We start from the raw sequence: 12,308 nt of genomic DNA, 5'->3' as shown, positions 1-12,308 counted from the left end.
GGTTATCTCCTTTTATTGGGACCTGGATATCAGGAACCCTGTGACAATTCAGTTTCCTGTGCCTTAGCTTTGGGGAGTGGAGGATGTTGGACTCATGAGAAGGCAGAGTCCTCTCATAAAGGATTTGGGTGCAGCTCTCCACCAAAGTCATCTATCTGTTCATTGTGTTCCCACTCAAGTCCTCAACTTACTTAGGAAGGAACCAGGTGCAGTGTGTCAAAGCTCAGCACTGTGAAGCTATCCACAGCCACTGCAGCACAAGTTCGATTCCCGGGCAGGGAGGTGACCCACACAATGCTGACCCGCTGCTCCCCTCAGCAGTGTATTTCATTAGATTCTCTTGTTCTGCTCCGCACTCTGTCTCTCATGAATCCCCTCACCACCTCTACACCTCTGGCCTGTGCCAGTTCTGTATGCATCAATAAAAAAATCTTAAAAAAAAAAAAGGAAGGGACCAGGAATGTGGCATTCAATTTGCTGTTAACTTCCTGGTCTTATACCCAAAGTGTCAGCTCAGAGCCGGAGCACACCCTGCCACTTCCTGCTAGAGAACCACCTCTCAGATTTCTTGTGTCTCCACAACATACATTCTTTTCCTGGGTACCACACCAGGAGTTCATTATGATCCTTTTTCAGTAGGGTTATTCGTACTGGGAAGCATTTGTCCGTCCAGGAACACAACCTCCTTCAGCTTTATATTGACACTTCATTCTTCACTTGGGTTTAAAGAAGTCAGAGCAGGTCGGGCATAAAAAGAACCCAACAGGGCTGGCCACAGGGCCCCTCTGTTTCCCTTTATTGTGTCTAGAGATTGCACAGTGAGAATCAGGTGAGGTCAGAAGGCCTGCAAAGAGACAGGTGTCAAAGGGCCAGGCATGATTATGGTGTGACTTGCATTTCAGTTTATAAACCATGACAACTAATATTAAATGCTAGCAAATATCAAATTAATTAATTTTAGAGGGAACAGTTTCACATATGAAATGCAGATGTATGAGTAAAAGTCACACAGTGTAGAAATCTAGGAATCTTTTTTTTTTAAATAGATTTTATTTATTTGTGCATACAGAACTGGTGTACAGGCCAGAGGTGCAGGGGCAGTGAGAGGATTCACCAGAAACAGAGTAGGGAGCAGAACAGGCAGATCTATGAAGTACATTGCCAAGGGGAGCAGCAGGCGGGTCAGGAGAGGTCTGCCGCGCCATGTGGTCACCTCTGGGGCAGGCGGGAATCGAACTCATGTGGAAGTAGCTTTAGCTCCTTAGTGCTGTGCTTTAAGCCGCTGCACCATCAGGGAGGGCCCCAGTGTAGATGCACCATCAGGGAGGGCCCAGGCTACACAGAGATGTAGCCTGGCCTGTCTCACTGAAAAGTAAGAAAATAGCAGTTAAAAGTACAGTTACTCAGTTTAGTGGAGTCTGAGGAGGGGGGAGCGATGCTAATCTTTTCCCATAATCTTTTCAAGGCTCTGAGTTGTGGGAATTCAGAGATTCATATGTACACATGGATTTTATAAAACTTAGTTCATATGCTATGGTAAGAACAGATAACGATAAGAAAAAATGAAACATCAAACCTCAGTGATTTTTTTAAAAGGCCATCCTAAGAGAACAATCCTACTGTAATCCACACAGCTAGTTCACAACTGAATTACAGAGAATACTGGAGTTGTTGGGTTTTATAATAAAAGGCATTACATCTGTGACTTTCCAAATCAAAATGTTCTTTTTGAAATGCTTGCTCTTGGAGCACTGCCGGTTATTCTGAGTATCACCATTAGCAGTGGTTTAGTAGCCAGCCTTTTAATCTCAAGGCAAGAGGAGCTGGTTTTCACAGAGATACCAGCCCATATTTGTCCAAGTGTTCAGTGTGTGATTCATGATTGTTCCTGCGCCATTGGATGGTGTCCAGGTCTTTGCCTGAACTAACCTTCTTGGACATTTGAATCAAATTAAAAGCCCCACAACCGAGATCTCAGTGGTGTCATCTTTCCCTAATACAGTAATCCTCCTCTTCAAACCCAAACACAAAAAGATCGCCATGCAAGCTTCCCAGGACCAGAGGCATTGCTTAATTAAAGGATGACATATATTGTGGCTAGTACAATACTATAACTTTTGTATATTTTTACTAAGTAATTTGAAATTTTAAACTGTAACAGAAACCTGAATCCCTTCTAAAAGAGGTAACTAAGGACAATTAAGTACACAAACACCACTCCTTTCATTCCGTTTCTCCGTGATGTTTCAAATCATAAATGTCCTGTCTCATCAGTAACTTGTAGAAAGGTCAGGAGGATTTTTTTAGAAAATCCTCATGCTTTCCTGAATATGCTTTTTAATAGTGGGTATTTAAAATATACTACATTGCGGTTTTAAAGCACATTAAAAAAAATAACTCCTCCCATAATAAATTTTGATTATAAAACTGCTATAAAAACAGATTTCCTTTCTCATTTTTTTCTTACTTTTATTTTCATTAGTTCCACCATTCTATTTCCAACATCTGGACCACATGGGAAGAAGACTGGACCACTATGAGAAACCAGAGCTGTCACTAGGTTCTTATGAATTCGTTGCTACTTTGGATTACTGCAGGGTAAGTGTCCCTGGGACTTCAAATGTTTAAACATTGATGTCAGGTTCAAGTGAATAACTTTCATAATGTTAAGAGCTGTCTTGATTCACAAACAAAGCATTTTGTTGGTGTCACTGGGATTTGGAAATGCCCAAGGTACAAACCAGGTCATATCATCAACCTGGTTAAAATGCAAAACTATTTACTGCTGTGGTCATTTTTAATTTTCTTCTAAGATTTTTATTTATTTAGAAATAGGGTGTAGGCCAGGTGCAGGGCTGAGAAGATTCAACAGAGATAGAGTGGAGAGCAGAACAGGCAGATTGACAGAAGATACTGCTGAAGGGAGCAGTGGGTGAGACAGGAGAGGTCTTCTGTGCCATGTGGGTCACCTCCCTGGCCGGGGATCAAACTCATGTGACAGTGGCTGGCCATAGCGCTGAGACTTTAACCCCTTCATCATGAGGGAGAACCTACAGTCATTTTTTAAAACTGAAAAATGGAAAACCAGAAATAGAGAGTAATTTAGTTTTTCTGTCTCTATCAAATAACATACGGTCTCTCTACTACAAGTCTCCAAGGCCAGGTATCTCCCTAGACTAGCTCAGCTTCATGAACACCTTGATTTAAAAATTAAGGTACAAAGTTAGCTTTCTTTGTAAGATCATAAATTGTTAGGTCCCAAACCACTTCTTCAGCTATATCTATACTACACAGAATCCTCATCTTTTACTCTGAACTCCAAACTCCTTTTACACGTCTAGGATTCTTTCCACCCTTTTCTTACGGCTATACATATCCCACCTGCCAAACTCCTTATTTCCTAACAGCTTGCTGAGGGGTGTGTGTGTGTGTGTGTGTGTGAGTGAGACATGCATAAAACATGCACAAAGAGTAAGAATACTCAAGGTTTTCTGATGTTATCTTGCTAATAATTTATTGAATTTTCTGGGTTATTTTAATAGAATTTGGTACATATTTTAGTAGTTATCGCGAGAAAATTTAAATCGTATGTGCCCTTCTTTGTAGAACAATGGGCCTGGTCTAGGCATCCTTCTGACACCTTCCACAGTATCTGGCACAGGGTCGCAGCAGGTGAATGTGTGTTCCTCTCCCCGGGGTCATAGTGCAGTGTCCTCCTTGTGCTTAACCACGTAGGGTGTTGCAGCTCTTGAATCTTTTAGAAAGATCTGCTGGGTATGAGATCCTGACTGATAACCAGCAGCGATTCTGACTTGCTTTCCCAAAAATGAGTGCCCAGTTCCCAGAAAACAAGTCTCTGGTGCAGCAGTTTTTTTCAGACACATGTTTTTAGTCCATGAACCAAAAACATTTCCTTAAGCTACAAGTTTGTGTAATCGATTGCACTTAAATGTTTTCAATTAACATAACTTACGCATTTATTTTTGCACTTTATGTGATTTCTTCACTATATTACATGGGACTAGTTATTAAAGACAACTTAATTCTTTATTTGTTAAAAATGCTATAAGATTTCAACATCTTCTGGGAAATGTAAGAACACTTTTGGTACAAGTGTGTTATTTCAACCAAAAAGCATGTCCTACAATACCGATAACTGAGGCAGCTGATTTGTTCTTTACTGCCACTAACTGAGGGGTGTGATTTGGCAGACTATAAATATTTGTAGTTCTAATAAAATGTAATAAAGCTGTTATGACTAGTGATGGAAAATCTACTTAGTGATCTCTGCAACTGTCATATAAATCTAACGATGCTCTCAATGACCACGTCTTTGCTAAAAAGTTACACTCTCTTGATTTTATATTTTTTTTTTTGGTAGAAATTTGGGCAAAGAATCAAATCTATTTCTGGGAACAAAAGTCTTAGTATCTTCAAACTTTGTTATCTGGAAGTGTTCCAGATGTCTAATTGATGAGAAATCTCACCCAGCAGGCAAGGAGCCAAATGAAAATTACACATTTTGAAGAACTTTATAAACTTAGTCTTCCTTTTATTATTCCAAGTGGGATTCAATATAAAAATGCTGTAAATAGCTTCAAATTTAATTAAAGTATAATAATGAGTTGCCTTAAGGGTTTGAATGACAGAAAAGAGCTCATTTAATTCCTATATGTATTTTTCAGTACCATGCCACTTTAGAAGAAAATTACCCTATTCATTTTTATGTCTTTTAACACCAATTTTAGATGTTAAAGTGGGCATTTACTGAACATTCATTCTGTGTGAAGCTCTGTGCTAAGTGCACAGAATTATTCATGTCTCACAGTGGAACTATTTGGTGACTTCACCATTAAAATCTGAGGCTCATGGAGTTAAGGTCCCCACATGTAGAAAGTGATGGCACCAGACCCAAGCCCTCTCTGTACGCCTAAAAGTCCCTTCTCTACCTGTACCTGTCATGCCGCTGTGGATATGGAGGCAAACATTTAGGAAATCATCATGAAAGTCTCTTGGACTTTCATGTCTCTCTCTCATGAAAAAAGAATTCAGCTCTGTCACTTAACAGTTTTCCGTCTATCGCTTTACAGAATATAGTGGCATATAAAGTGTACTTGAAATGTAAAATCGCATCTCATCTAGCCGTTTCTTTTTCCTAAAAAAAAACATGTAGCTTCTCTGCTTATTTTTAATTTACCTTGACATTTATTGGGTACCTAGCAAGTCCAAGACACTGTGTATGTCCTGCCAGTGTTTCGAAAGTCAGCACGATGATTGATGGACCTGATCTCAAGATATCTGCCATGTGTTGGTCTGATAAGAAAAGTGTATGGTGACCACACAGACGGATCATGGTTGATGCAGTAAGAGTGGATTAATCAGAGTGCCATTCAAAAACAGATAAGCAATAACACAACTAGGAGGATCACAGAAAGATCTAAATATGAAGTGACATTTGAGCTGGTTAAACCATGAGCAGAGAATGGACACGGAAATGGGGGCCGGGGGTCTGAAAGTTGAGCAGAAGCAGTTCTCACAAAGGAATTTGCAGCTGATTCCGTTTTCTTCAGGAGCTAGGCAGCTCTGTGGATGAATAATGTAGACTGGTATGGGGACAAGATAATTGGAGACTCACTTCCCCCTTCCTCCAGAACATTCCAAATTCAAACATTTTTAAAAGCACTATGCCAAGGAAAACAATTTTTTGGCCAAATTCTTGGCCTAGGCCCACTGGACTTGACTTCTGGATAGGAAATACTTCGAAAATGGCAAACCTTAAATTAGTTGCAGGAATGTGTATTAGGAATAACGGGAAGTAAAGCTGGGAAGCTGTTTGGATATGCAGACTATCCCTTTACTTTTCATTGGGTCTAGCATCAAAGAGCCTGCATTTGATTTGAGAGTCTTAGATGTCAGGCCATTGACAAATTTTGTTAATTCAGTAGGCCTTCAGGACAATTAATGGTAATCTGGAGTTGCCTCCATTTCTGGACAAAGCAAGTTGGATTGAAGAGGGAGCATAATCTCCTGAAGAAGCTAGTGAGGCAGAAATCACAAGCTTCTCAAGGCTAGGAGTAGCGGTGGGTTACAGTATGTGAAAGCACATTTTTTTTTTAAGATTTGTTTATTTATGCATATAGAACTGGGGTACAGGCCAGAGGTTCAGGGGGTTGAGAGGATTCACCAGAGACAGAGTGGGGAGCAGAACAGGCAGATTGAGGAAGTACAATTCTGAGGGGAGCAGCAGATGGGTCAGGAGAGGTCTGCCTCACCATGTGGGTCACCTCCGGGGTGGGAGATCGAACTTGCACTGAAGTAGCTGCAGCTTGCTTGCAGTGCTGTGCTCTAACCCACTGTGCCACCAGGGAGGGCCCTGTTTCTTAATATTATTTCATGTTTAAATTTTATGTTTTATTTATTTTCTTACACTACTGTTCATTTTTGAACAGTACTTGATTTCTCCTCTCAGGTGTAGTACCCGTAGTTATCCCTCCACCCATGATAGGACCCATGATCCATCACCCAAGTCCCTTATGCTCCTCCCACCTCTGTTTTGACCCCTCTCTTACCCCCTGTTCTGCTCTATGCCTCAGCCCTGTGGTTAGCTTGCAACTTGTCTTTTTTTTTTCCTGACACTTTGTTTGGTTTCTCTATATTCCACAGACACCTGGAACCTCTGGTATTTATCTTTTTTCTCCTGACTTATTTTTCTTAGCATAATCCCTTCTAGCTCCATCATGTTGCCACCAGTGCCATGGATTTATCTTTTTTGATTGCTGAGTAGTATTCCGCTGTGTATGTATCAATTTTGAAAGATAATTCAGTGGGTCTCCATTATTGAAGGAAAAGGAATAGTCAACTCTAATTTATATTTTTAAGCCTTTGAGTTGGTGTGTTACAGAAAGAAGTGGAAGAGAATATAATCTAGAAGAATAATGGAAATATATAGAAAAGTTACAGTTTAATGCCCTTGTAGGAGGATAAAATAGGGAAAACATTCAGAGGAAACTCGTGATGGTTAATTTTGGAGAGAATGCAAGCATGGTAAAGATACGTTTGTGTTAATGATATAATTAATTTAGTTTAATTAATGGAAATGATTGTTACTTTCGTTCCATATACATCAGCTTTAATCTATGCAATGAATAAAATTGATAGGGATAAGGATAATTCACAATAAAAATTGTTAACATAGATAACAGTATTTTTCTTTGGCTTTTTTGTTGGTTTGATGTTGGCTATGGCAAGTGATGAAGTTTCTAGGCTGATGGTTTTTCTGTCCTATAATTTTCTCTCTATTTTCCAATGAAAGGCATGTCAGTAGAATATCATATCTTGCCTTGTAGTGAATATAGAATGAACAGTGAGATAATTTGGAGGCAGTATCATCTAGGTTCATAATTATAATAATTACAATAGACTATTTTAGAACACTTGTCATCTATTAAAAGTGAAAAATTAATTGGTTTAACTCTTCAGTCTCTAGTATGAGACATTTACATTGCTGGCCTGTGGCTCTCTTTTCTAAATATTTTTTTTTTAAGACCCAACTGAAAGAATCACTTCCTAATAGCTATTTGAACACCAGCCAGTAGTGGAACCAACAACTACAAAATATTTATACAGCAGCTGTTTTATGTTATAGCGATTGTTTTAAGCAGATAGAAAAAAAGACCCAACATTCCACTTTTTACCATAAATAGGAATGAGATAGGTAGGTATTTAATAACCTAGTATATAATCTTTATGTATACATGTATATATTTGTATATAATTTTAAAGAACTTGTATAGGTTCTTTAAAACTACAACTTACAAAGGAAGTGATTTGAAAATAGCAATATCAAGTTAAACATAAATTAATACCTTTTCCAAAGTCAAATGCTAATTTTTGTCTACAGTCTGGGCAGAATTTGTCGGGGTCCGGGCACATTTCCTCCTGTAGGGTGGAGTGTTATAAACAAGGCTGCACTGGACAGTACGTGTTCTTGTGCGATTGTAGCAAGGACTGGAGGACTGTGAAAGTGAACTTCTCCTGCTAGATATTATAATACTGCTTAATTCAGTCAGGGGGCTTAGGTCATATCCTAAAAATAAATAGCTTTTATCTTTTCTATAGCATTGGTGACCGTGTTCTAGAAAGTGATTTACTTCCACAGCCGTTATATCCTAAATATTGAATGGAACACTGATGTTTTAACAGCAAGAGTTTCTGAATGTTTTAATTTGATTTTGCATTATATGCACTTCATAATTATATGTTGATGTGATTTATTTGCTTTCCTGTAGAAGAATAAGCCTCCCAACCCACCAGCCTTTATCTTCATGATTGATGTTTCATATAGTAACATAAAGAATGGACTTGTGAAGCTCATCTGTGAAGAACTGAAGACTGTACTGGAAAGACTTCCAAAGTAAGGGAACTTCCATTCTTTTTATAGCTTGTCCAATGCTGCTGAACTAATTTATCCGTAGGAAATTTATTGGACAGGAAGCAAGCAATATCTTTTGCTAATGAGGACATTGGATATTTCTTAATAGGTTAAACAGCACCACTCTTTTAAATCCTATAAAAGTTAGGGTGATCTTTGGTCCAAAGTAAAAAGAAAAACAAAACACACAGACAAAAACCTGATAAATCATGCTACAGTGAACAGTGTTCAAAATATATTGTCAGTTACAAGGAGATTCCCAAAATTGTGGTAGAGAAGACTTTGGAAGCTGTGTTTGCCTTTTTCAAAACATTATTTTTCCTGTGGACATTGGAAGTTGCTGGACTTGCTAAACATCTAAGGGATGACAGAAGAGGGAATTGTTGTCCTGTTCAGAAATGGTGACTTTTTAACCAAATGTCCTTTGCCCTTATAGTACACTACCTAGCCCCTTTGCAGCTTTCCTGCCTCTATGCTCTGTGGCTGTGTAGGTACACCCCTCCATGGCAGGAGCAGTGCATGCAAGGAGAGGTGGAAGGTAGCTTAGCAAGCACAGTGTGCAAACTAGATGTTTAGGATGGGAATTTGCATCCAGTAAGGAGACTCAAGACCAGAGAAAATGCCTTCCTTTAGAGAGGAAGAAGTGTTGAGAAAGTAAAAGAACTTAGGAAGGATGGCCTGATATGTACTACCTGACCAGTCTCAGCCTTTCCCACTACCCCTGAACATCAGCAGTCTCTCTTCTGGAAAGAGAGCTCAGGGGGTGGCTTTCCTGCACCCCAGTCCTGGGCTACAACTCCAACCCCCTCGGCATATGGCTGTGTGTGAGTGCACTTGAGGAGGTTTGGAGGAGGGAACCGTGGACCTCCCAGGAGTAGTTTTGTTTGTAGCCATGAGGCTGAAATCATAATATTCTCCAGCACGATTTGGAAAAGCTGTGGGGATGTTTTAAAAATGTTGAGGTGATTTCAAACTGAATTGTAAAATGAAGAATGAGCGGGGGCTGGCTGAAGAGGGGGCATCAGAAAGACATCTGCTGCCTGCGGACTTGTGACTGTAGTTTCTGTTATTTCATTCTTAGGGGAATCTGAGAATTAGGAACTTTTTTCTTACTGTGATGTTATTTTGTCATAGCACTCTCTACCTGTGCTGTTTGAGTTTTAAATCTAAGTTTTGCGCTTGATAAATTTGAAAGAAAACTACTTTTTGGAAATGTTCTCTCTTCCTTCTCTCACCCCACTTCCAATTAGACCATGTGTTCCTTTTCAACAAGTGATGATATAAAACTTGTAAGTCTCATCACAACTTTGATAGCCCATTGCAGCAGATGGGTGGCTTTGGCAAAAGATAAAAGAATAAAAAATATATTGTTAGTTTATTTCCTGCAACTATCCAAATACCTCACTCGAAAGTTTTTACTCAAGCCTGAGTATCTTTTCTCCATTATCTTTTAAAACTAATTTAACTATTGTTTTATACTTCTCCCTGCCCAATTTCCTTTTGTGCTATGTATGTATATACCTTTATATATGTTTTATGATAATATTTCCAATAGTTTGATTTAGTACTTAGAATAAAGCAGTTAATACATCAAATAACCTTCTAAAAACACAATTTAGTCTTGGTGAATGTCTTAGGAATAGGAATGTTCATCTCTTTTGCAAAGGGAAGGCTCCATTCTTTAGTATTTAACTAAATTTATGTCTTTGCTGCCACCAATTGCCAGACTTTTCTGTCTTTTTTAGAACTGAAAAGGTTTGAAATATTTCACCTGTTATTTAGATCAAGTTCTTAGGCATTTTCTGGTTGTTTGTTTTGAATGTTCTTGTAGAAAAAGTGTTCAAAATGCTTGACTTTTGAATATTCGGGGTCATCTAAATGATAGTTTGCTAACATTTTCAGTGTTGCTCTATCAAACTCATTTGTTAAAATAATAGGAGCAAATGCTGGAGGCAGGTCACGGAAAAGCAGAAGGCGTCCTTTATATAACTCCATGGAAATTGTATAGAGTTCCTATTATGGCAAGGGTAAGATTTTTCTTCCAGATGTGATTTCACAAGGCAGTTATATTGTTGAAGAAGAAAATTTTAAGTTAGTTCTTTGTTTCTCAAACAAATTAAAAGATAATATGTTCTCATGGAGATATGTACTAATATTTTGAGATGCTCTGATGAGATTTTTTTAACATTAATTTAGATGTTAAATGACCCCTAAAAGTCCCAGGATACTCCTTTTCTAACTCTTGAAAATGGCCACTCCCCATGGGAAATAGGAAGCCAGAATCATCATTCTTCTGTTGTACTTTTTTCTTTCGTTAGCTCTGAGATAATCTTTGAGAGAAAATAAATGTCCTTAGTGATTTGTTGGACTTTTTCACTTTAGGTAATGAAAGGTTTACTGGGACATGGGACCCTCACTAGTGCTGAGTTGGTGTACTGGCTCTCAAATGAATCAAGCCTGGACCTGCAATGTTTGCATATTCCTGTGGTGTAAATACTTCCAGCCAGGCTGATTTTGAATTATGAAGGTCTGTCCCCAAACTGGCCTTGGAAGCAATCCTGTAATTAGCTCGCCAATTGTGCTCTTACTTGCCATCCCAAATACCCTGTTTCACCAGACAGTAATCACTGTCGTCAAAGCCTGTTCCCACATTTTCCTAGACCACACGTCGTGGCATGTACCTGGGCCCTATCCTGTATTGGCTTTTAATCCAAGGCTGGTGAACTGTTAATTGAAAAGCATTAAGATAAGAGACCATTGGTAATAATTTTTAAGAGAGGAAGTAATTTCTGACTGGTAGCACTGGAGCTTTACAGAGGAATAAGATTTTGCACTTGTTCTTGAAGTATGTAATTTGTTCAAATAGGGAGAGGGGTCGGTTATGTGACTGCACTACATTACATGTGTCCTAACTTGCATGGAGTCAGACTATTGAGGATATTGAGGGGGGTGTGTATTAGTTTGTGTATGTTCAGTTACAGAGGATAAGGGTACTGCTAAAAGCTTGCAAAAGCTCAGAATATAAATATTTACCAAGAGCCTTTGGAAAGAATTACAAAATTTATTTAAACTGCCCACCCATTTATGAAGGCCACATGAAGAACAAGTATCCTCTGTTAGCAAAGAAGAAAAGACATAGAACAGAGTTTAAAATCAATAGTTTGTCAGACTGTCTCCTCTTAAACATTAAGGGAAACGGAGAGTATGCAGTAAGATCAGTCATTTGAATTTCAGATATTTTCATCTATTTTTTTCACTATCTTGTACTCAAGTAACTCTTTATGCCAGATGCAAAATTTAGAAAGAGAGAAAACCAGGTTATTTTTCAAAGAAGAATTGTTCCCTAAGTAAATGAAATTTTATTGGTAATCTAAGGGTCAAAGAAAATGGCATACACATGGTATTGCACAGCGTTCTTGTAACTGTGGAGCAATGTGCATCATCAGCAAAATTTGTTAATAATATTAGTTATGTTTAAGTGCATAATTTTAAGGCACAGAGAGGGAGAGAAAAGCTGGCAACATATAACTAGAATGTTGACTTCTTAATTCTGAGAATACTAATTATAGATTTGAATGATACTGTTCGTGATTATTCATGCTTTGATTCCCCTTTCAGGAAGATTTAGCTCCTGCTTTATAATTCATCAACAACAGAATTAACTTTTCCATTGTTTGTTAAGTTTGGGGGACCTTTATTGCTTTCATTATCTTGCCAGGACCCTCACATGTAGTCTGCCAGTAAGAATGACGCGGTCAGTTCCTGTGTGGGGCCTAGTTTCCATGCTGTGGAGTCCTCCAATCTAGCCCATTCTCTGATGGGCGCCTCTAGGACTCTCAATGTAAGAAAATGATCACACGGCACAAACAAGTTCTTT

The 12,308-nt window shown here is 38.6% G+C and overlaps 1 protein-coding gene across 1 annotated transcript in view; it reads left to right on the top strand.

The window, feature by feature from the left end:
- SEC24D (SEC24 family member D) overlaps nucleotides 1–12,308 on the top strand; it is an 85,566-nt gene that overhangs the window by 47,258 nt on the left and 26,000 nt on the right. Inside the window, exons 10-11 of the mRNA XM_004686484.2 lie at nucleotides 2,483–2,598; nucleotides 8,289–8,413. Coding sequence (XP_004686541.1) covers nucleotides 2,483–2,598; nucleotides 8,289–8,413 — 241 coding nt within the window. The remainder of the gene's footprint in view (nucleotides 1–2,482; nucleotides 2,599–8,288; nucleotides 8,414–12,308) is intronic.

This window comes from Condylura cristata, unplaced genomic scaffold (genome assembly GCF_000260355.1).
Source record: "Condylura cristata isolate star-nosed mole 26May11 unplaced genomic scaffold, ConCri1.0 scaffold00021, whole genome shotgun sequence".
Taxonomy (NCBI): Eukaryota; Metazoa; Chordata; class Mammalia; order Eulipotyphla; family Talpidae; genus Condylura; species Condylura cristata.
This window is presented reverse-complemented; position numbering and strand designations above follow the sequence as displayed.